This window comes from Echeneis naucrates, chromosome 6 (genome assembly GCF_900963305.1).
Source record: "Echeneis naucrates chromosome 6, fEcheNa1.1, whole genome shotgun sequence".
In the NCBI taxonomy this organism is placed as follows: Eukaryota; Metazoa; Chordata; class Actinopteri; order Carangiformes; family Echeneidae; genus Echeneis; species Echeneis naucrates.
The window spans coordinates 14,906,324-14,932,013 of record NC_042516.1 but is presented as its reverse complement, the minus strand read 5'-3'; the positions used below and the strand labels follow the sequence as shown (position 1 = coordinate 14,932,013).

Here is a 25,690-nt window from a genome sequence, read left to right as displayed (position 1 = left end):
CCCACTTCTATCCCACCCTCTGATATTGTACACCCTCCCAAGGCTAGTTGGCATGGTGACGCTGATGGGATGGCCGTTGCTAGGAGATGAAGAGAACGGCCAGAAGGAGCATTGTCACGGTGAGAAGAAGGCGATCCCTGGATGGGCTGCTTCCGCTGACGCTCTTCTCCAGCTTGGGAACAAAAGGGTTAAACTCATCTAGAAAGACAGAAGACAAACAAAGAAGGAACGTGATGTCTTTACTTTAATGTATGACAGTGCCCCAACAACATTTTTCTACATTGGAAAGCCATAAAAAGAAGAGATCTCTTTTTCTTGGGTTTGATCAGGCTTAAATCATGTTACACGCCACAGCCGTTACTAAAAGACCACCACATGTGTTTTAATGAAACAACCTGAGTGAACAAAAGGCAGCACACACAGTGCGACTCCCACTGAAATGTGGTTAGTGCGCTGCAAAGACAACACAACATGAGAGCCACAGCAGACTGCAGCTGTTATTAGAGAGCGCTCATTGTTCTAAGGTAGTGACACATTTCCAGTCTCACACACATACTTTTCCGTAAACACATGCTTTATACACCTTAACCCCAACCCTCTCTGTCTATCTGCATGCACACCTGGTGATATTCTAAAAACACTTTCATGTTGTGGCTTATGTGCTGAACACTGAAGTCTAGTCAATGTTCAAAGACAAGGCAGCAGACAGTTCATTGCATGCCTGCACATATGAGACGCATGTGTCCAGACACACCCTCTGGAGTCACATGATTAATGAGACGGGAAACCAGACAGAAGCCCAATTTTCTGTCTGTACAAATGTCATGTTGATTCTGATTCCTTATTGACTGTACAAGGTGAAGTCGGGATGCTATCAGTGCTTCCACTTGGTACAAAGTGTAGTTCCTGTGTATTTCCAGCTGCTCTGTGGGTCAGACAGCAGAGTAATGACTGACTGACACTTGGTTTTGGAGATGGCCTCCTCGGGTATGCTCTGCTGGCCAGTCTAATGAGGTCTATGCAGCAGTGGAGCTCAGGTTAAATGCTTTGACCACTCTGTAACTGAGCACGCGGCTGAGGGGTCAGGACACAGTGTTATTTTGGCGCTGGCAGACAGAGGAATGTGGTTTAGAAGACACAAACAGCAAACTGTGGAAAATCTGGAGAAACTGGTTCTAAAGTGTGGCTCTAATAACTGTTTCATTACAGACCTATACGCCCACATGCACTCCCTACCTCTCACTATAAACGTCACATAAAAACATAATCATTAACATCATTTTTGGCGCGACGCTTGCACAGCAGTTCTTGTGACGTACTTTGTGATCCTCTGATATGTTCTGAGACAAAATTCAGGTTGTACAAGGAAGTTGTGCGTACAACTGTGTTTTTGTATTTGTTTGTGAGAGCACATCACAGTTTGAAAAAAAAAGAAGAAGAAGAAAAAAAAAATCAAAAACAAAGCAGGCATCAACTGCCTGATAATGAGGAAGCTAAGACAGCTAGAGGTGCCTATGAATCCGACTGTCATGTTGACTACAAGGAGACATCTTAGTCCTTTCTCTTATCTTTCCGTGAATGTGTATGTGTGTGCGTGTCAGTAGCCATAAAGTTAAGTGGCTTCTACCTCAACTTAAAGTGCAAAGTAATGTAATGACCTGCAAATTGAAGTCTCTTGTGTACTGTTCAATAAAATACATTTTACAGTACACATTATAATAGTGTTGTGATGAACACATTGCAAGCAATCATAATGATTGTATTGTTGGTCATCACTATCCAAGAAATGTTGATTGTGTTCATCTTTCTTGAAGTCGTAATTTGTGGTGTTTTTCAACAGCTATGTCCACATTTAAAGGTCATTCTAGAGAATCAGTAAGCTGAGTACTTCTCTTTGTGACAGCTAAATGGAGTTTGACAGCTAAAATAAAGTGGGAAAGAATTTTAAGACAGAAGAGTCGTTTGATACTTTTGCTGCGGGAAGCAATTTTTTCCAACCAAGATAAACTAAATATAAATAGTTGTAATATTTCTGACATAAATTCTGAGAAACGCTGCACATGTTTAAGTATCAACCGAGAGCGTTAGTAATGTCATTTTAGTTACAATTTCTGACATACCCACTGCAGAAAAACTGGCAGGAGCAGAAGTACAAAACTGACAAGATGGTTCTGTGATCGATTCCTGTCACTCCATAATGATGCCCAAATCTTATTAATTTTATCATGAAATATGGTGCCAAATGCCAAGTATTGTTATATTCTTGGCACTAGAGATTTAAGAAGATCCAGATAATAAAAAATTTAATTAAATAAAATTCTAAAAAAAAAACAAAACCCCAAACATTTAACAAAAGAGTTAAACCTTGACTAATTTAAGAGTTTTTATTAAAACCCAGTATCACATTAGCACAAGATGAATATATAAATACACAACATGAGCACTATCAATGGAATCTGCAGGGTCATAACATACATAGATGTTGATGAAGAATACACTTGTAGCATATTCCGTATCTTTTGAACTGCCTACATAAAAAATACAACAGCTGCTTCCACAAATGTGATAAAAACTGAGATGACAGAGATCTTAACAGCTTGTGTGTGTGCTCCACGACTGACATCCAACCTGATGTTGCTGGCAAAGCATGCCAAACATGCATCGCTTAAAGTCATAGTAATTGCCACAATAAACCCCATGAAAGAAAAAGCCTCTGATTTCTCCACTAATGGCTGGACCTTATCGTCAGATGCAGTAACCTGAGCCAACAGGGTTGGTAAATGAGTATCCTCCCACTGAAAGCCATCAGTAATCACATGGCTGCACGGGGAGCTGCTAGCACCATTCCATCTGTGTTGTAAATGAGATCTAAATGAAATCTAATACTACAGGCCGTATTCAGGAGGGAACCACTGTTGAGCTGTAGACACTGATTGAAAGGGGCAGTGTCCAGGAAATAAACTGAGGAGTGGAGGGCGAGAGGGAGAGAGATGGATGGTTTACAATATGAGCGACAATCAACTTTGTTAAAAAATTGTCCAACGCGACAATCAGACAGATTGGAACTGAGTGGTCTGCTTGTCGCCTTGTGTTTGTGTTAATGTGCTGATGTGAACTTCGAACAATGGTAATTAAAACTATGATGTGATGAATCTAATCGGTAGTCAGGAGAGCTGAGAACAAGGGAGGGGAATAGGAAACTGTACCACTTCTTTGTTTTCACTTCATTTCATAGCTCCCTGCTGATTTCCTCACTTCCTCTAGCACCACTTGGGTTATCCAATTAATTTAATTGGCAACAAAGCACTACAGGTGAAAATGACCCATTGGAGCTGAGGTAATTTGTACTTTGCTATTGTGTCAGCCATTCACTAAATATTAACAGTATCTTCATGTACTCAGTTTTCCTTATCTGTTCAAGAACATTGAATAGACATTGAAACTTTTCATTGGAAATAATCTTAGCTTTTCTTTAGTCATGTATATATCTTGTAAATAGATTTCTATTGCATGCAGATCTTTTATGTTATGCTAATGAGCAATTTCTGGATTAACTCTGTATATATTATGAGCTGGAAAGGAGGAAGAAGCAAACGGTTTGGGTACGTGATGAGAAAACGAATCAGTGAGGGCAAGTGGTATGGTGGAAAACAAGAGTACTAAGTTATTTCTCTTTGTTATGTGGTTTACACCATTATGATAGGATTAATATGTAGAATGAATTCATAAAATTAATAACATTTTGGAAAAAAAAAAGGATGTTAAAGAGGGAAAAACTCAATTTCACACATCAAAAGATGAATAAACTGAGTTTTAGTGGCTTTCCTCTCCACTGCATTCCTACTTGTGCTTTGGGAGGAAAAATGGAAGATGGGAATTAAAGGGTGGGAGGATGCGGAGGGCACGGAGAAAGGAGATGGAGTGAGGGAGAAATAAGATGAAAGAACGATGGAGTGAAAATAAAAAAAAGTGAAGGAGAGGTTTTGCAACAAACTCATATGACCTGCAGCCAGTGATGAGTTTTCTTATGACAGTTACGAGAACTGACTGATTTATTACACAAGCATACGCATTAAGGTGTGCAAACACACAGATATTAACAACAACACTGTAGAATATTTTACCTTCAAAAAGAGAGTAAAAACTACACAGGATGATGATTGATGTCCATGTCTGGTTGTGTGACGGGTGGCGTGCTATACTTGTTGCTATTTTACTCCTGCACTGTTGCTGCCATAACACTGAGAAGCAACCACATGCTCAACTCCTCCCCTGAACCACGGCCAAATTTTACACAGTTTCAGCCCTTAAAAATTTTGCCTGATTCCCATGAACACAGCAGTCTTATGATCCTGACAAGAGAAACATAGGGACAAACGGTGAACACGTGCCAAGATCAAAAACTACAGAACTACAGAAAATCCAAACAGGCCTTCCCATTTCTGAATGAATTTGGTTTATTTTTTGGTAAATCACCATGAAACTCTATGTTCTCTGCTCATCCGGGTGAAAGCAGCCAGTGGGTTATGAATATGCATGTGGTTGTTCAGCAAGATCAGCAGCTTGCCAAGCCAGCTGGTGCCGTGAAGTTAACTGTGCTGGAGGTTTCTTTTGAAAATGGCACATTTCAATTTGGTAGGACACTTTTGATGCTATATGGGGGATGAACTGCTCTATCATTAGACTTTATCGATAGATCTGCTGTCACTATTTAAAGTCCATCTGACATCCTACATTTCTCTTTTTGTCAAAAAATTTTACAAAAAATAGGGTTACATTTTATGGGGAAATCTTAACTTTACTAAAAACAGTACTTTGGACACATTTTGCTGCTTGTGTATGAGATAGCTGGATGCAGTCTGGTAGGATGATGAGCAATATATATGTTATACAAATATATATTAAGAAAATATTAACATGCTGCAGCCGAGAGACATTTTCATTACATTTGTCAACTTTTTTCCTAGTTTTAGAGATTTTCTTGGCTGAAGATATTGGAGTGGGATTTTTTGGGATCAGAGTAGAAGAGAGATGTGTATCATATAATGATGTGATTTTTTTATTTGATGGCAAAATCAAATCTGGGTGTGTTTTTATGAGTCAGACAGACTGTAGAAATGTGTTTGACACTTATCTCAACTTCATGTGTGTCAGTTTAAGTGAGTGTGTGTGTGACTCACCGATATTGTCAATTTTTAGGCCTGGTGTGTAGTCTGGTTCTGTCGGCTCTGGTTCATCGTCCACGTCAGAGACTGAAGGAGAGAGAGAGAAGAAATTGAATGAGACAGAAAAATAGCAAGGGGAGAGTGAAGGAGCAGAGGTTAAACCATTTCTCCAGCCCAAAGGATTTTAATTACATCCAACTTGACATCTTGAAAGAAACATGCAAACGAGCAGCTATACAAAGGTGTGGGGGTTAGATAAAAAAAGCCCCTGGGCAAACAGATTGACAAGCCATAACATCACCAGCAGCCATGAGATTGAAATAGCGAGTAAGCAAGTGAGAGAGACGGAGCAGGATAGAGGAAAAAAAGTGGGAAGGTGAGGGCAGGAAGATCAAACTGAAGAGGGCAGTGTGTGAAAACGGATGGAGAGTGATAGAGCCGGGGGGGGGGTTGAAAGAGGGAGGAGAGGTTAATACTACAGAGCTGTGGAAGTTAAAAGGACCGGACAGGCCAGGGATCAAAGTCCTTGTGTAAATGTGTGTCGCTGTGTGTGTCTTCTCTGTGTATATGTGTCTCTCTGGGTGTGTGTGTGGGAGAGTGGGTGAGAGACGGTCAAGAGATTGAAGGGCAGCAGGACCACTAGTGAGAGAGGTTAACACTACATATACATAGCCACCCATTGACTGCAAACAGCAATAAATGGATTCTGACAGAGAGGGAGTGGGGGGGCAGAGGAAATGAGAAGGAGGTGGAGGGATGAGGGCCTTCAAAGCTGGGGCTGCTCCTTTCTGCTGCTAAAGAAGGACTGAGACGGGAAGGGAACGAAGAGGAGGACAAAAAAGAGATCGAGAAGGACAGAAAGAGGGGAGGTTCTGTGGCAGGAGTGAAAATGCTGCAGGGGAAACTCAGCAGGAGTATTAATAGCTCTGCCTCCTTTCTACTGTATGCATCTGTATGCAGCCAGTGTGAGTTTGTGAGTGTATGAGCGGCTTTTGCTGGGTGGTGGCAGAATGAGCAGAGCAGCCAGATGAGTGTAGATACAGTCTGCTAACAGGTCACACAATCCCAGACACACACCAGTGAGAGACCAACCTGTGGAGCAGCAGACGTACACTCGTAGTCTCAGACAGCTGCGACCATGATGATGGGTGGGTGTGGCTGTGAAAGAGAAAATACACAACTGATCAACAAAGTGCTGTAGCGAGTATGTGGCTCATAAAACCAAGATGTGAAAAATATTCAGGTGAAAAAACTAACTATCAGCTGTGTAATTGCTCAGAGCTAGGTATTTTTGGCACTTACAGTACCAGTCAACAGACGCGTACAAAATAAAGCCATTGAATGCACGATCCAGTTATCTATTATGGAAATTATTTGTTTTCATAGTTTCATGACACACTAAAAGTTTATTATTTCTACAGTGTCAAATTACCACAAGGCATTTTGAGTAAATTGGATTAACAGTAAACTAAATAGATGAGCCTATCTAGCTGCATGATGATATGATTAGATGTGAAGCAGCAATTTGTTAACCAGAAATTACCTGAGGACACACAGACTTATCTGAACTGAGGATTCATCCAATCCACTAAACAATTAAAAAAAAATCATTTAATCCACAGCAGTGCTCCCACTGACCTCCTCCTGTATATGTAACAATAACTTATTCTCCTTTGTCTTCATTTTCAGGGGGCATGCTGAACACTGATATGTATTGACATGATGGTTGCTGGTTCGAGTCTACTCACAGATGTAGTAGTATTCCTGTCCAACGTGGAACTCGTAGCCCAGCGAAAAGGCGCTGTAGCGCTGAAACTTCTCAGAGAACTTGATGGGTGCATGGGGGGCATGAGGCCGGTTACACTCCCACCTCTTGAAGCCCAGCTGGGGGTCGCAGTTCCTGTAGCCACGGTAACTGACCATGTAGAGGATGTACTGCTCTCCAGTACCAACCATATGCTGGCTGTCATTGTAATGAGGGCAGTAGATGTCCAGGTAGTCGTTGACATTCACCTGCATCGTGTAGCCTTCCCTGCGCAAACTGGAAACACACAGTTATGGCTCAAGTTAATATAAATGCAAAATATCAAAACAAACATTTATTCTCTGTACTCTTAATTAAATGTCTTTCGTGTTAACATTCAACAGTATTGTATTTTTACACATTTTGCATCTTTATTGGGGACAACAGAACGCAACACAAAAGGTAACATACAACCTGAAACTGAGGACTATTTATACGTTGAAAAATGTGACATGAGAAACATCATGATATATTTTTTATAGTTCACTAAAAACATTGTCATTACAAAATTGAGGGCTGATGGTACTGCACTTATCTTTTTTTTGCTTTTCTTCTAGTACTTTTTCCTGCTCTCTATATTTCTCACTGACACACACTCCGCCAAGTTCCACATTTTGCATGAATGCTGTTAAATGGCAATAATTCCAACTACACATGCACCATTTTTAGAGACTTGCCCTGACATACATCACAGCAAAAGAGCGGAAGATTTTAGACTGTTGTGTTGTATGAATGTCTCGCAGATGCTCTCTGGCTGAACGTTCACCTGGGGTCAAACCGTTCTCTGAGAGTTATCCAGTTATTAATAACACAAAGCAGGTGAGTGTTGTGTGTATTTGAGGCTGCAGGGTTGCTGCATGCAGAGAATGTGGAGCTGGCTCCTCAGAATGGACTCAGGGCCCCAGGGCCACAGCTCCTTCTCCTGGTGTCAGCATAGCACTGTCCCCGAACCCCAGTGCTCGTACATCAACCTGAGCGCAACGCTGCACTCACGTCAGCTGTCAACATCGTGGCCACATCCCCGCCAACCCTGGCCCCCCCAAACTCATATATCAGCGTCAACCCTAAAAAAGACTCAGCCTGACAGGAAGATAAGGTCTGATTCTGGTGTGTGAGTGTGTGTGTGTCTGCTTAGATGGTGCCGTGTAGATTTGCGTGTGTAGTTTGTGCGCTAAAGTGAAATAGATTTTTTCCTGACATCCAAAAGCTCTGTTTTTCTCCCCATCACAGACATGAGCACATATCTGTGTGACAGAGACAGGTTGCAGTTGTAAATCATACACACGTCGATGAGCATGTGCATACAGTACACACACACACTCACACAGACGTTCCAGTGATTACAATATAAAATCACAAGGGGGCAGCAGTGTGTCATCCTCACCCGCCTCTCCCTCTTTGCCAGTTCTAGGTCATGTCTCCAGGGAGAATATTATTCAATTATTAAATGAAGATCGAAACACTGTTCCCAATGTCTCCCTCTCCATCATTTCTTACTGCACTCTTCAAGTCTTTCCCCAATTTATCTTTTCCTCCCTGCTCTCCATTTCTCTTCCCCCTTTCTTTCAGACTTACATGAACACATGATAAATTGTTCAACATCTATCTCCTCTGCTCTCCTCTCCTCTCATTACATCATTTATTAGCCTGCAGAAGAGATTAATTTCTTGTGGTATTAGTGGTAAGGGAAAAAATGCAAAATGCTTAAAGGAAACTATATTTATCATGAATGCAAAAAAAAAAAAAAAAAGAGAGAGAGAGAGAGAGTGAGAAGGAGGTATGGAGAGCGAGTGAGAGAGAAAGAAGATGAGTGAGGGATGTATTTGGTTCCACCAGGGAGGCAAGAATGCAAATTGAGTAAAATAGCAGTGAGAGCCCGAATGGGGCAGGGAAAAAAAAAAAAAAGAAGAAGAAGAAAAAAAAAAAAAGAGTTTTACGCTACCAATGAAAAGCACGTTCTCTAAGATGAAGGGATAATGGGAGAAAGGGAAGAGAAGAAAGAGAGGGAAGGCAGCTCATAGCATCTTGAGTGATCAGAAAGCAAATCACTTCTCAAAGCTAAAAGCTGGCTTTAGGATCCCCGGCGTGTATGCGTGTCTATTTGTATACCTTGTTTGTGCACTTGCTTTGTGTATGTGAACAAGCATCTCCATGTGAGACATCAAAGAATACCATCATAAGGTGCCAGACCTTTATATCTGATAGTGTGATACATTTAAGGTGGCTCTGACATAAACACCCCCCAAAAATGTGTGATAACACAAAAATGTTACTTAACAGTAAATTGTCTATCATGTCAAAAGCGGATATCAGAATCCTTTAATGTTGCAATAATCTTTCAGAGACCACAACATGTTGTAGTTTCAAGGCCGTGGAAAAGCAGAAAATGGGATTTGGCCAGTAGCAGAGACAGTAAAACTATTGTTTTGTTTTTTTCCTTTTATCTCTGCAGTCTTATACATGAGATTGACTCTGCATTACCAAGAGGTTGCATCAAACAAAGCACTCCTTAATTTCCCCTAAGTTACATCAACAACTTTGCATTTAAACTTGTAGAGCTTCTTGTGCAGGTAATACATCTGTTTGAGAAGTGCCATTGGGGCCAGTACTGGAATTGGCTCTTATTTTGGCATAGAAGCCACAGTGCTAGTCCACAGTCTCTGCCATGCACATGCAGAAAGACAAAACTAGATAGAAACTGTGGCTCTGGTTGTCAGTCACATTTTCTATCGCAAGTCATTACTTCATCTGTGTTACTTGGCCAAGTACTATGTTATTAATAAATTGCCTTGTGCTGTGGGTGACTCCAGATTAAACATGATCAACATGATGAAGTCAAATACAACAATTCAAAACAGCAGTTGAGAATAAACTATTTGAAAGTTAAGGTACAGTAATTGTTGTGCATCGCTGGTACACTGCCACTGTAATGTGACATAACTGAACAGGACAACGTGTTTGAATTGAAGAATGTTAGCATATTCACTTAAAATGAATAACAATGTGCAATTTTGATTGATACAATAATTATCATACAAGTGACCTGTCCAGCGTGACCCTGCCTTCACCCATTGTGAGCTGGGATTGGCTTCAGCACCCCCTGTGACCCGGAAAAATGAATGAATTAATTTCATGCATGTGAGGTCCTGCTAATATGTGCTTTCACTACAACTTAGTGGAGGTCACAGTATAAAGTGACGCCTCATCGAGGCAGACAGAAACGGGACACTGATCCCTGTTTACAGTAAAAACTTAGAGGGTAGCTGTCAGTGTGCCAGAGACTTGTTGACTGAACTTTTTTATAATTCTCAGGCTGCCACTTCTGTTGTTTTCCCTGCCTGGCTCCATAATCTTGTAAGGTGTTTTTAAAATTGCAGCAGCTTGGTGAATATAGCAACAAGTTAAAAAATTACCATGCACACCTACTCAATGACACCAAAATCCCAATATGTACCAAGAATTACAACCAACAAATACAAAAGTCACAACAAAAGTACCCTTTTTAATGAATGTTATAAGTACTGCATAGTATTTACATTGCATCCATTGTAGATGTGTTTTCTTTTTAGTCTCAGTGTATGAGTGTTTTGTTTATGTTTTTTAGATAAATACAAAATTATTCAAAATGGGTTAAATGAATTGGCTCTATTAAGTAAATACAAACAACCAAAGGAATTACTTATCAGAATTACTCATAAAAAGATTGAATGAAATCTCCATTAACTGACTGCACTATGACTTTAATTAAAGTGTTTATGCTCATGATTTAAGTGAAACGATTGGATATAAAGTGTCTTGTCAGGAAATCGCCTCTGTCAGGTCCATACAGTCACAATCACATTATTCCTTCAGTGTGCTCCAAGACAAAAGAAATGTAATACATTTTATTAACTTCAGGGCACTGGTTTCCCAAAGAATTTTTTCTCCAGCCCCACCTCTTTATGACATTGGAGTTTTTACACTTAGTAATAAGTAAGAGAGACGGAGAGGAAATAAGGTGGGGTAGTTTATGAGATGTCACAATGTGTGGCTGTCCTTCGCTCTCTTCCAATGCCTCCCTTTCCTTCTTTGTTCAATCACCACTAATTTCCTCTCTCAAAAGTGATATGCGGCCTGAATCTGATGGCAGTGAGAGCCCAGACGTGGAGTGGGACGTTTTATTAACAGCACACCTCGGAGGAGCAGACGGACGCTCATATACAGATCCATCAGAGGGATGGTGCGATGGAACGATGGAGAGAACGATGGGAGGATTTATAGGATGAGACGAGGGTAGTCGGGGTTAAAAGCTGCAGAGTTTGGCCACCAGGGAGCGGAGGGTGATAGCGGGAGGGAGTGAGAAGAAGCAACAGCTAAGAGCAAGATCAAAGTGGGCCTGGATCAATGTCACTACTGTAAAATCACATCAGAGAGAGTGAGAGGGAGGGGCGAGAGAGACAGAGAGTGAGTATGTTGCCTATATAAATGCAACATAATGCCACAGAGTTACCCCCTGCCTCACTATTATCTGCTTGGCCTGTTGGAGCACCATATAAATAAAATGCTTTGACAGTAATAGCAATCATTTCTCTATTACCCTGCTGGTAAGATGGTGGATGTTGTAAACGGGGGTGGGTTGGGGTGGCAGTGGGGTTCAGGCCGCAACTGGAAACTCAAAAGATTTAAGGCCGTGAGTTTAGCTTGCTCCGTGGCATTTTATTATACTGAATATACACTAAATTATTTACATAGTGACTTCGTTGTGAACAAATGTTCTTGTGTGCCCTATTTCCATTGTTGTGCTGTGCAATCAGTCTGATTACATGGAAAAAGTTACTCTGGGGGGGGGGGGGGGGGGGGGGGAATTGTTTAAATTTTCTACATCAAAGGTTGGCTGAGAGAGCACAACAGTGCTAAAGATTCTCAGATGGGAAATTTCACTTATTAAAGCACAATGGCTTATTAAACCCTCCTGTCATGACAGGTCAGCAAATTTGTAAAAATCTCCCTTAATAGCAATATTTTTAAATAATTTCATCAGTGACCTTGCACACTGCCATGAAAACCAGGCGAGGAAAGCACATGAAGATACGATGCATGACTCAGCCACAGAAAGGCACATGAGAGGACTAAGTGGAGCAGCCAAAGGTCCAGTTAGTAAACTATTTCACATAAGAAGTTTGAATTCTTCATGTTTTTGTTATTTTGTTCAATGACCACCGTGAGTTCATCATGTACATACACATTTTAAGGTTTTGCAGTACAATTAAATCAAATAAATATAAAGATTATTGCAATTTTGTTTTTGCAGCTGAAAAAAAAAAAAAAAAAATCACTGCAGTGACATGGCAGCATTGTGAATAAAATTTCCCACATACTAACTTGTGTATTGAATATGACAATAATGATATGATAAATGCACCTTTTTATGGTAAGTTTTATTTATCCTGAATTTTTCTGAATGAAAGCATCAGCATCAGAGACCTTGTTTCTGATGAGGCTGCTACCTTAAATGTCAGCGTAGAGCATTTGCACACAAGTGCACATGGGGACCATCCAGGTGTCCAAGCTTTTGAATCTCCATGATGAAAAGTAGCAAACCTCGGGTGGCTGATTAGGTTGTACGAGCACAAGTCTCAGTGACCATGTGAGCATCATCAGACATGAAAAACATGCATGCCAAGATAAATCAAGGTTAAAGAAAATCAAAGGAGACACTTCTGATGGTCACAAGGTGGGGCTGGATTAAAACTTGTCCAGCAGTGTCACAAATGATTGCCAATCAGAGTTTAAAAGCCACTCTGCCTCCTGAGGCCTGAATACTTAAATCCCATCTCATTTCGGCACAGAGATGCTAACATTGTTGCAGGAGGACTCCAATCAGTCATCGGAGCAGGATATGTAATTGAATGGCTCCCCCTTGAGTAGAGATGTGTAGAGATGTGTAGCATCAATGAGGCCCTCATCAAAAATGAACTCAAGTCCTCCTACTGTATCCTCCACTCCCTTCCCTCCCCCACTCTGCTCTGACTGTTTCTTTGCCAGGTCCTTTAGTGATTTTTCCATAGTTTGTTGGAGAGAAACCAGTGGCTTAAAAAAATAGAACTTCCATGTTTGATATATACCCCTAAGTGATGCCATCTAATTCAGTGCTGGTAGTCATTGAAGATTTTGATAGGTGTAACTGCCAGTGAAATAAGAGTACAACCTTTCTCTGATCACAGCCTCTGTCTCTTTCTGTTTTTTTCCTCTCTGTCCATCAGTCATATCCCCCCAGACTAAAGTTGGAACACATGTTGGTGTGTGGCCAAGTGTTTGTCTGTGTGTCTGTGTGTGTGTGTGTGTGTGTGTGTGTGTGTGTGTGTGTGTGTGTGTGTGTGTGTGTGTGTGTGTGTGTGTGTGTGCGTGTGTGCGTGTGTGGTGGGTAGGGGGTTTTAAGGGGTCCGATAGGGTGTAGTGCTTGAGTAGGTTCTAAATTCTCACCATTTAAATCAATACCTGTCCAACAGGCTGGAATATGCTGCCTTCTCTCAAGGCCACTACACACACACACACACACACACACACACACACACACACACACACACACACACAAGCACTCCGCTCTCTCTCTTTCTCACACATGCACAACAAGTGCACACACATACACTCACACTCAGCCGTGTCCTGCAGAGTGATGGTTCATCATTGGTAATTGATCAAAGTGTTACAGCGAGCAGGGTTTCTTGCCAAGCGGCCTTACACTCAGCATTGACATGATCCCATAACACAAGCAGCATTTTCCAAATCTCTTCCACTATTTCCATCCCTTTTCTCACATCATCTTCCCCTTTGCCTCATCTTTCTGCTCTCCTCTCATTGCTGTCTGTACTCTTAAACATCCTTTCTTCTTCCCCTCCTCCTCTCCCCTCTTTTCTCCATCCATCATCTTCCTCTCTTCTTCTGTCTGCCCAGAGATATTGACTGTGTGATGTGTCTAAGAGAGAGAGCGAGAGAGAGAGAGAGAGACAGAAACTGTCCCAGCAGCACGAAATCTAATGGCAGGCATTATTAGCCCTTTGAACCGAGCTCTGTCGCTTTCACACAGAGCACCATTCAACACACACCCAAGCCATTATGCACACAAAGAGCATGTTTCCCTGCACATGTATGTTTTAGCAATCAATCATACATGCTTTACTGTGTGGGTTTTGTTTGAGAGCAGAAGGCACAGATGGATGGGTGTGTAGAAAAGAAAATGAACAACTGCACAGAACTGCAGATGAAGAAAGCCTTGGCCAAAACATATGCTGAACAAGTAACAAAGACAAGAACAAGAAAAACAACCAGCTGAGATCAGAGTTGTGTGCAAATGAAAGGATGAACAGCAAGAATGGAGAGGAGACCAGATAGAGCACTTCAATTAAGAAAAATGTTGTTTAACCAGTGAATAAGACCAACACTTGTGGTCTTTACCTTAATTTGCCTGTTTATTGATTTTGTTTTCAACCTTAATTTATCTTCCGTTTCAACACTATCCCACCCACACGGCCTATTTTATGCTCGAAAGAGTTTCTTCACTTTAGGGTTTTTTTCTGTCCCTCAAACTCCCAAGTGTCACTAACTACTTTTCTTCCGACACCAACCAGTCTCCGTCTCTTATTCTATCACTTTGCTCCCACCAATCCTTCCTGGGTGACTCTATCCCTCTGTTTCTGTTCCCAAAGCTCTTACAAGAGCAGGAGTGAGCCCATCAGACACTCTGCCAGCAGAGACAACACAGAGAACAGAAAGAGAGTGTATGTTCCCTAAGCTCTCCCATGATTGATAGTGATCCTCTCTGATGGCTGTGTATAGACTCAGCACTAAGCGAGACATTACCCTCTGACCCAGCTATTGATTCCTGCAATGGCTGCCCCAAACACACAACACCAGCCCTGACCCTGCCCGTGTGCAAACCGCATGGAAAAAAAAGTACACACAAACACACACCTGCTTGTGTGTAGAGTTCTGCAGATTGATAGTTTGGTAGCATCCTGTGAAACTCGATCAATCTGCTGCATAATAATCATTCTGCCTGCTCTGCCTCTGCCCACTTCCTGGCTGAGTCACATGGCACCTGTGTCCCGCTGACGGATGTGTTTGGGTCAGGGTCTGGAGGCTTGGATGTCAGGGCTGTAGAGAAAAAAGCTCCAGCACTCGTTTAAACTGTTCTGAACAACGACAACATTACTCAGATCCCTGTCCTGGGCCACATTTAGAGATGCATGGCTGGAAAACAGGCAGAAGGACGATGTGGAATAGGAACTAATGCCATCCATCAAGAAGACCTGGGTCAAACAGTATATGTAAATTATTATTTACCTTCTAGAGCTTCTTGTTTTCACCTATGTTAATTGTGAGGTAGGTAGGCTCTCTCATTAAATATGAGCAACAAAAGGAAACTCATTGTGATCCTCTATGCTGAAGCCAACTTGTATGTGGGGAACTTGGCTCATCTAAGAAATATTGTATCCCATCAAGGACTTCAACTAGGGTGAAACAGAGGCCCAGAATGCTCTGCAGCCAGTATTTGACCCATGTCGGCTATAACAGAAGTTAAACGTGGACAGGATATTTTTGCCATTGAAAGACCAAGGAGGCGAAGCCAGAAAGAACAGCGAGACAGAGAGGGGTGCCAACTGAGCTCCAACCTAATGGGCTTCCAAGACAAAACCACAGCTGGCTTTCAACATTAGTCTCCATGACGACAGAAGAAGCCCTAGCTGTGGAGCTATTGTACAAAAAGAAAAGGGAGGAGGGGGCTCCATGGTTCATTGCTTTGTGCAAAACCCCATCTATCCCCTCTTTATCCACCATCTCTCCTCTGTCTCTCTAATGGCTAATTAAGTACCACTTATTACTATTTCACATTACCACTAATCAGCCGTTATTATTGCGGTAAATTCAGCTTTTCATGGTTTTCAAGAGATTTTTTTTCCTGTACATTCCAAATTGGCTTAAAAAAATAAACTAAGGGTAAAGGTTAACAGCAGAGAGGGCCAGTAGGGCCATGTTACTGAGGCCGACCGGCAAAATTGGAACCATGTCTTGCACTGTACAATGAGCTAGAAGTGCTGCTCTGTGAGCCTTCTAATGTGGCCAAATGGGACAGCCAGAGGTGAAATAAAGAGAGAAGTGAATATTTTATGCAAGTTCATACGAAGTTACATTTATCTGAAAATGACACCAATCGAAAATATACTATCAGCTCCTTAAACTTCATCTCACACACATCTTAATTTGCTCAGAGACACATGGGTTTTAGGGGCAAATAGAAGTATTGTTACGCTCAAGCAGACAGATGGAGACATACACACACACATACACAAGGGCAGCGAGATAAATAGTAGACTTCATAAAAGAAGCAGGCACCAGCATGGAGTCTTTAAGAGTTTAAATTCATCAGGGGGTTCTTGTCAAATAGAAGATAGAATATGACACTGAGCTCTAACTGTTCAGGCATTATGGATGTTGTATTAATGCACTGTGATGTCTGGAATTAATTACTTTAATTCACTAAAGGGGTAATGGGGTGCTAAAGTCACAGTTCGGTATGCACCTCGTTTTTTGGGACAGAAAAACGGAATGACGACGACAACAACAACAAAAAAAAAAAAAAAAAAAAAAGGAGATCTTGTTTTTCATTTATTGCCTAATTGAAGAAAATAAATATAAAACAATCACCTGAACAAAGGATGGTCCTTTTTAAATAAGAACATACCTGGGTCTATGTAGGAAACATAGAAATAAAGATAAAATGAAGATCAATTAAAGTGCGGCGTGTAGAAAATACTGTAAGCATTTTCAACTTCACACTCAAACTGCTCAATCAAATAGAAAAACCTTTTTGGCTTTACAGTGCAAGTTAAAATAAACTTAAAATCTTACTTAATCATACTTAATCCTTCAATTTGGAAAACAAAAAATATGAGCTTCATGCTCCTCCGTGATAGGGCTAGGAGTTAAAATGAGTTTCACGATGGCTCTGCGTGGCTCGTCCTGACTAACGTTACACTGGGTCTAACATTATTAAGGACGCTTTGTTTGATTAATTTACTCTAATTTGTTTGGGTAGCTGAAGCTCAGTGAGCCTGGTCTGTGCTACATGCTAAACAAGGTTTCTAGGATGGCTCAACAACAACATGCAGGGCTCTGCAATAGTGTTCTGTCACCCAGAGGAAACAAGGAGTGGCAAGTTGTTCTGCCTTGCTTTAGCGTGGTAATATTTTTGGTACATTCGGTACCTTTGTATTCGAACCAAATGCCTTTTATCAAACTGTACATGTACCGTTACACCCCTAGTATTCACATATTCGGTTACAAGGGACTGAAATTAAAACATGCAGATTTGAGACGATGCTAATCTAAGCAATACATGCTCAATTACCCATTTAGGGAAAATGATTTCTTGCGTGGAATCATTGGAGTAAAATAATGACTGAAGAGAAAAATGCATCATGCATTCAAAAAGAGAAAGGGGGAGTGTTAAGACTCCCTTCATCTCCGGAGTTATCTATTTTTATTCTTTATCAAAGCAGGGCTTAAAAGACAAGCAGAGCACAGATGTTTCAGTGCTGAGACCTCCTCCTGGTGCACAGAAAGAAAAAGATTTTTACTGGGTGATGAACAAGCCAAATCTCTATCAATGCCAGATTTGAACTCCAGTAAAATCTGGAACACAATAGGCTTAGAAGTGGTGATATGCTCAAGAGTGGAAACTTTGACTTTCATCAGCACAAACCAATAACATGAGTGTGTGTGTGTGTGTGGATGAGTTCGGTCTTCCCTTCTAACCAGGCGACCAAAATGTGACCAAACAACACTGAGCTCTGAGACTGAGCTCTGAGTCTGGGGCCTGCTCACACAGCAGCCAATGACCTGTCAGAAACAGGCAACTCTGCAAAGCATTAAGCTGAGAGTTGATACAAATAACAACGTGAAAGAAGGGCAACGACAAAAACAACAAAAAAATGTGCTTATTAACATAATAGCTTCCAAACCGATGACATCGATACATCGGCTTGGAAGCCTGGCACATCACAAAATCCATTACAATGACTCACATTAACATCTAGATCCTGCATTTTGCACCAAGCTTCAGCACCTGAGATTGTGTGTTTGAGTGTTTGTGTCTTTGTGTGTTAGGGAGTGTCAGTGTCAGTATTCCATGATGTGGCTGACTCTCTCCACTGAACATAGCAGACTCTGTCAGACTCGACAGTCTATCAGTGGAACATCCCTCTCCTGTTTCCCTCTTCTCTCTCTCTCTCTTTTATTCTTTCTTCTCTTCGATCACTCACTCAAGCCCTTCTCTCCTCCTCTATCTCTCTATCCTTATCGTGGTCCTTCCATCTGTCTCTCGTTCAATTTTTCATTTCAGGTTCAATCTTTTTGATGTCCCCTCACTCCTACTCTGAAGACACCTCTGCCTCCCTTTCAGTCTTCCTCTGCTGGTCTGTCAATCTGTCCCCACCTTTCCCCTCTCTATCACCTCTCTCCCTCCATCTCTCTCTCTCTCTCTGCCACAAAGTCAATATACTTCTTCGTGTTGTGGCGACCTGTCAATCATCACATGACAGTCAGCAAAATGTGAATTCATATGGGCCTTGTGTATGGACACACGTGTGGTAGCAGTTCTATGTGAATTCTGTGACTACTTACGGCAAATGAAATACTAGAAATTAAAGAAGTTCCTGCATATCGAGATGTTGACACAAGTTACCTGTCATGTTGTCCACATCCTATGAAATTCCATGCGAAATGATAAGCAGCTTCTAAGAAACATTATCTTGACAAAGCAATTCCAACATCACGTAAAAGGTTTATTGTCCCTTGTCTCTGTTTTTGTTTGGGTGTACTACATGTGCCTAGGCTCAGTGACTTACTGCTTTAATTTAAGTGGTAACACACGTAGAACTCCTTTATGTATTTTTCATTTTGGCAACGTCATCCCCACTAAACCGATCGTTGCAGGTGCTTTTTCCCACCAGTTCTTGTAGGTTTTCATATTTTCTTTCAGTCTAGCTGTTGAGCTTTTTATTCTGTTTATTCTAAAACAAATCTCTGCAGCTGCCCAAAGCGTGCTTTGGAGTATTTCTCAAGAAAGTTCAGGAAATGAAAAAGGTATCGGTTGAATTACTATTGTCTTTTGCAAATTGGAATGGAAATAGCAAAATCATAATTTATTTAATGGAAGATAATGCTGGTTATGCCTTAAACTCAACTACACTGTCTTTTGCAATCTGTGACATGTAAACATGAACTTGTGACAGCAGCTGTAAATCGAATAAGGGCCATGAGGGTCCTTATAAAATATGATAAGTCTATGCCTGACATCAAGCTTTATGGGTATGTAGGTGTCTTTCTAAAGCCCTATGAAATGTGTTGTATTTATTTGTACTTGGGCGTTTATTCAAATGGGACAAAGCAGTGGGATGTGTATATGAGCTCTCATAAAGTCAGCCCACGTCCCGGTGCAACATCCTGGCCATATAAGCAATGCCTGCTCTGCTTTGCTGGTGGAATATGAAATATGCATGGACCATAAAGAGCATATGGTCCATCCATCTCAATATACGCAACACCAGACCATCAAAAAAGATCATTAAATGTAACACACACAGGATCATTCGCACGCACATGTAGGCACAAAACGGCACATAAACATGCACTCCCTCGTCGTGCATAATGGTTTATCAGTTTCAGAGCCAACTTTCTGCTGACAGTGCACACACAATAATGGGTAAAGGCACACACACACACAGACATATGTGCAAACACACTCTTAGGGGGGAAAAAAAGTGAAGGAATTTGTAATTTGTGCACATTTGACCACTTCAACTATCCAGTCTTAATCTAAAGACATCACGAACAGCTGTCACATTACAACAGTGAGAAATTGTTTTCACAAAGCAAAATACGAACATATGTTTTTGTTTCTCTATCTCACACACAAAAAGCCACATCCACAAACATGCGTCACCTCTCAAGTTTTTGCTGCCATACCTCTGTCAGGCTGTGTCACTATAAAGCTCTCTGGCCCTCCGCTGCAGGGAATTAAACTTTAATGGAGAGAAGAGAAAGACAGAGGATAGACAAAGACAGACAGAAAGACATGAACTGAAGAAAAAAAAAAATCAAAAGTGAAGGTGAGCTTTGAGGAAGGCAGTAATGAGGAAGAAAAACATTGCAGGATGAGAATTAATTCTCATTCACTCCGAGTTTTTGCAGACCTAACAACTTAAAGCCAACTACCACTGGGAGTGCACCACTGTATCTAAATCTATCCATCTGGCCCCTTTTATTTCTTCCTCTTCTCCCCTCTTTCCATCTTCCTTATCCCTTTCCCCTCCCAATCTTTCCCTCACAACTCTTTAATCTTTTTCTAACTATAGTATGTGGCAGTGAGGAGTCTGACACTAAGTCAGCATCATATTCTATCATCCATGCAGACAGAGACAGACGCACACATATACAGGACAGCTACAAGACGGGTTTGGTCTTTAATCTCTTTACTGCTTCAGCCCATCCTTCCATCCTTCCTTCCTTCATCCCTCTGTTCTGCTTCCCCTAAAACTTGTCAGCAAAGATACAGCCACCATCAATCTGCTAATAGGCACTGCTCTCTTGTTACTTCGCACTGTGATCCAAACAGCCCATACCTGTCCGTGAAACGCTCTCATTTTACTTGTAAGAATAAGGCAAGAATGAAATGCACTTTTTTGCCCCCAACATCCACTTTTGCTTACACCTTCACAGTTGAGGGAAAAAGTTGCAAAAATTCAATCTACCAAGCTCTGTCTGCAGTAAATGTGTGTAGAATTGGAGGAACCGGTAGTTGCAGACATTTTTCTTTTATTCTCCACGGTCAGCTTGTGTTTTCTCAAAACAGAAACAAAGCACTGTCCAGGATAACTAAACAGACTAGATTCATTTCATAATGGAAAGGAGTATAAAATAACACAAATTCATATGTGAAAATTAAATTGATGTGTGGAGATGTGATTATACACAATCCGCAGCACATTCCCACCTCCTGTCTTTCATGTGTATGTCCTGGGTTTGTCATTTTATAATTTAAAATACCAACCATACAAATAAGCTCTTGCTCTGCAAGCTAATAATGTCTTTACGTTAACCTCTAAAATCTGCCTCAAAACAAGGCTTCCACAGCTAACGTTGAGGCTTCATGACTATAGGAGCTGAAAATGTATTCTTTCTGCTGTTTTTATGAGCTTAAAAAAAAAAAAAGGAAATCAAAGAACCAGATTTTTTTAACTTAGCTGCACAAATTTTGCACTGATGATTCCACCTGGTCACTCAACAAACACTCATGTCCAGATCCACTGACACCAAAGTTCTGCACACCTATACTATTGTTCAACTCCACTTTACTTTGCACTTGGGGTTTGTGTAGCCCTGCTGCATGAGATTTAGAAATTCTTCTTTTGAAACCACATGTGCCACCTGCTCACCTCGGCTGCTGTGGAGCTCTTTTGACAGTCCGACTCCCTGCCTCCTTAGCACCACTTTGATCAACCCATTTCAGGAATATGAAAAAATGTTTTCTGTCTTTTGAGGCTGTGTCTTTATGGATAGCTGTCTGTGTGTGTGTGTGTGTGTGTGTGTGTGTGTGCAGCTGGTATTAATGCTGAATGAGTTGGTCTTTGTAGATGTGTGTAAAAAAACACAAATGGACATCAAAAAAAGAGAAACGAATCAACAGTTTGCTGTTTGACATTTCCATCCCCTCTGGCAAGGACTTTTCCCTCGCTCAACTTACTCCTTACCTTACTCACACACTTTCATTTTCAGTCTTTTCTGTCTCTGACATCACCTGTTCCTCCCAGCTCCTGCACCTCTCTGTCCTCCCACTCTCCCTTTCACTCTCTGCCAATCTAGTCACCCTGGTGTAAAGTTGTAATCTTTTTCGCCTTTTCTCTCCTGTCGTTTACTTCCCTCTCTATCTTAGTAATTATCTCTCTGCCCTGTCCCCTCGTTGCACCCCCTGTCATCCGTCTATCTGCCTCTATGTAAAATATCTCCCATCTACTTTCACTTTCATACTCCATTTCTCATTCCCTGCCCTCCCTTATCTCACTGAGCTGACCCCTTCATTTCTCCCCTCTTTTCCTCCATCCTTCTATCTCTCTCCCTCTCATCAGCGGCCTCCTTCTGTCTGCCTGCCTCCATCTATCCATCCCTCCTCCCGGTCACAGGCTGATTGAAATTCAAACCTGAGCTTTATTATCGGTCTGTGCAGTGGGTGATTTGCTTAGCACACAATCCTGTCCGAGGCCGTGGAGGTTGTAAGCAATCTGGCTTTGGGTGTTAAGAAGATAAAGCAACATCAGAGGCCGTAGCAGACGACTTGTCCCTACATTAGTTTGCTGTAATGTTTATCATTACCACTGAGCTAACAGCAGCAGCAGCCAGCGCTCGCTCATCTGTCTGAACTCTGAACTTAGTTTGTCTCGCACAAGCCGAGTTAACTGACTTTGAATGCATCATCTCGTGCATTACACCCTAAACTCCCCTTCCTTCTCCTCCCTCTTCCACCTCTACATATATTATTCCTTCTTGTCAAATTGCTCATCAGCTCGTACCATCATATCTCTCACCTTCCTCTTTGTCAGTCCAATAGCAAAGTGAAAGGGACACAGACTTTAGGAGAAAATGGTGTTGGTTGGTTGTGTAAAGTCAGAATTTGGTAATAAAGAATGTGAGATTAGTACTTTGAGTGGTAACCTTACTGTTCACAGTATTTATTATAAAATATTACAATATTTAAGTTCAAAAGGTTTATTTGTTCAGGATTGTGACGATTAATCCAAATTGATCCATCAAGAATGAAACTGATTAAATAATTGATTTATCACCATTAAAGTAATATTTTAAGTAAAAAGCCAAAACAACTGATTGCTCTTGAGAAACACATAACTGATCAAAAAATGTATTAAATCAATGGACATCTGTAGATGTACTGTCACTGTCCCCTGTCCCCTCTGTAGACAGTCTTTAATACTGAGCAAATCAAGGTAAAGCTTGAGTGCCCTCAGTGTTAGCTGTTGAAGAACTAATAATAAGCAGATGGTGTGTGACCATAGAAAGTATGAGAATGGGCCAATTGTTTGCTAATGTGTGTGAACAGCAGACAGGTTACAGTTGTCACAGCTGGATCTGCATGGGTACTCGTGCTCATATGTTTGTACCAACCTGCGTGTGCGTGTGTCTGCGTACTGTATGCAAAAGAGTGAGTGTATCCACATGGATTTGTCAGGCATGTGATTGTATTATCTATGAGACTGTCATGTGCAGGACAGCTGCTTCAAAGATGGCAGTGTGTGCTTTTGTTCTGTCTCTTCAATCAAAGTGCTTCCCTACAGCTCAGCCTGCAAGACAAAACCAAAGTAAGCCAACAGTGGGCTCCATGCTCGGCTCAGTTGGACTGAGAGACAAAGAGAGAGGGAGAGGGAGAGGCACAGGCACTCTCACACACACGGAAAGAAACACAGAGAGGCCTGTAGGTGAGAGGCTAAAAGGTCGGTTTCTGTCTCTGGTGCAATGTGATGAAACCGGCAGGCAGCCAATCAGACACAACGACGAACCAACCAGGGAATAACCTGCAGGTTAGCTAACACACACACACACACACACACACACACACACACACACACACACACACACACACACACACACAAATCATCCACATGTGCTTATTTGAATCACAGCATTGTTCACCGAGGCCTAAGCAGAAGTTTTCTTGATATCAAGTGTTGCATGTAGAAGGTAATTGGATTGGTTGTAATTGGTTGTGGTCGGCTGGTTTGAATGGCAAACGCTGGCTTTGCATAAACACACAAATTAAATCCTTGTTTATGTAGTGCATCCATGTGCACACATAACACAGCAGAGTGCTGCCGCTATATCTGTTACTATGCTGATTGGGGAAAAATACAGGCCCAGCAAATAGGATAAGAAGTGAATGATGTGGGGAACAAAAGAGCGAGACATGTAGAGAGGAAGCAAGGGTGGTCAGGGAGAGCGAGAAAGAGTGGGAGAGACAGAGCGAAAGGCCAGAGAGGTCAGGGGGAAAATAAATGGGAGCGTGAGGACTGTGTTGATGTTTCCAGCAGTATAAACCTTCAAACTTGGCTAATGCTCTGTGTGTGTGTGTGTGTGTGTGTGTGTGTGACCCATTGTCTAGAGCAGTGGCCGTTGCAATGAGTCATGATAGCTGTAACAAGGACCAGACTGCTGTTCATTTACAAGACCTTTATACGTGTGTGTGTGTGTGTGTGTGTGTGTGTGTGCGTGCGCTGTGTACTAGAACATCCCGTTGACTTTAAAGGTCTTCAACATGACGGTGAATGCAGTACCACACAGTCCAGACATTTGTCTCATGCACAAACAGATGGACACAAACATCTTCAGTGGTGTGTGTTGTGAAAACTAAAATAGACAAAGAAAGTTCAGAGGTGTAGGAAACACACAACACCTCCCACTGACTCAGAATATGCAGCATCAGCCTTCATCCCTCTGCTTTCCCTTTATTACCCCCTTGTCTCATGCTTTTCTCTTTCTCAACTTGTTAACTTTCCTTTCCGCTTATTCACTACCCTCGTGCGCAGATCTCTTCCTCCACACCCTACACTCATCGTAACACCTCCCTCTCCATCCTTATGGTATAGAGGCAAACATATAACGTGTGAGGGGAATCATGAAATCATGAGAAGGCAGATGCATTTTGTCATCAGCAGGAGTTCACTGTTTTGAGTGAGTGTCCATTTGCACGGGCTAAAACACCTAACAAAGAATTTGACTTTGGCAGACCTGCAGTGAAACAGTTAAAACTATTAATGATGGAAAACATCAGTTTCGGGAAATGTTTGGAAAGGAATGTACCAGTGAAAGGGTCACGTTCCACAAGGCACTGACTCACGGAAGGAGAGACTAACCATGCACTTTGCACACTTCGCTCTGTGTGCATGTGAGACTCATATTAAAAAGCACTTTCACCTGACTTCACCTGACACTTTTTGGTAGAGCAGAAAAGTGACGTTTTATCCTCTCGTACACATCACCATGACATGACCGTGACTGTCCCTATGTGACGTCACTTATACAGCTCACTGCTTTCCATTGCTGTGCCTTTAGGACTAAACGCACCATTAAACTAATACATGATGATGTTACAGCGAGCACGGAATTGTGTATGTGTGTGTGTTAAGTGCTAGCAGTAAGAATACACTAGGTCCGTCTTTACATAACCACAGGAGGAATGAGGAAAATCGGGCAGCCAGAAAGAGAGAGAGAGACATAAGGAACGTGTTTTGGCTTTTGAATATCCAATTTTGTGTGTGTTTGACAGTGAGATGTTTCAGGGAAAGAACGCTAAAGAAATGGAGACAGGCAGGCGGTCTGGACAGCGAGGAGACATGGAGGAAAGGGTCGGTTGGTCTTCATTGTCTAGCTGCTCCATCTTGCCGCTTTTGTGCAGAAAATCGATCTAGAAGGTTTGTTGTAAGGGACATTACATGCTGTTCTTGGGCCAAGTGACACTTTTCAGGCAAGCCTGAAGTGAGGTTCCACAACTCCATCTGCCTGAAAGCCATTAGATATGAGATATTCAAAGATGCTAGACTGAGAAGCGTACACATCCTTCGTCAGAAATGAGGGGCAAAGAAATGAAGCAAGTACAAGAAGTTAAGAAGTTAAGTTT

General features: G+C 41.7%; 1 protein-coding gene across 1 annotated transcript in view; it reads right to left on the bottom strand.

Moving 5' to 3' along the window:
* Positions 1–18: 18 nt before the first annotated feature.
* The window catches only part of efna3b (ephrin-A3b), a 54,387-nt gene continuing 28,715 nt past the window's right edge, over positions 19–25,690 (bottom strand). Inside the window, exons 3-6 of the mRNA XM_029505072.1 lie at positions 6,914–7,206; positions 6,258–6,323; positions 5,181–5,252; positions 19–198 (exon numbers count right to left, since the gene is read on the bottom strand). Of these exons, the coding sequence (XP_029360932.1) occupies positions 80–198; positions 5,181–5,252; positions 6,258–6,323; positions 6,914–7,206 (550 nt within the window). The 3' untranslated portion in view covers positions 19–79. The remainder of the gene's footprint in view (positions 199–5,180; positions 5,253–6,257; positions 6,324–6,913; positions 7,207–25,690) is intronic.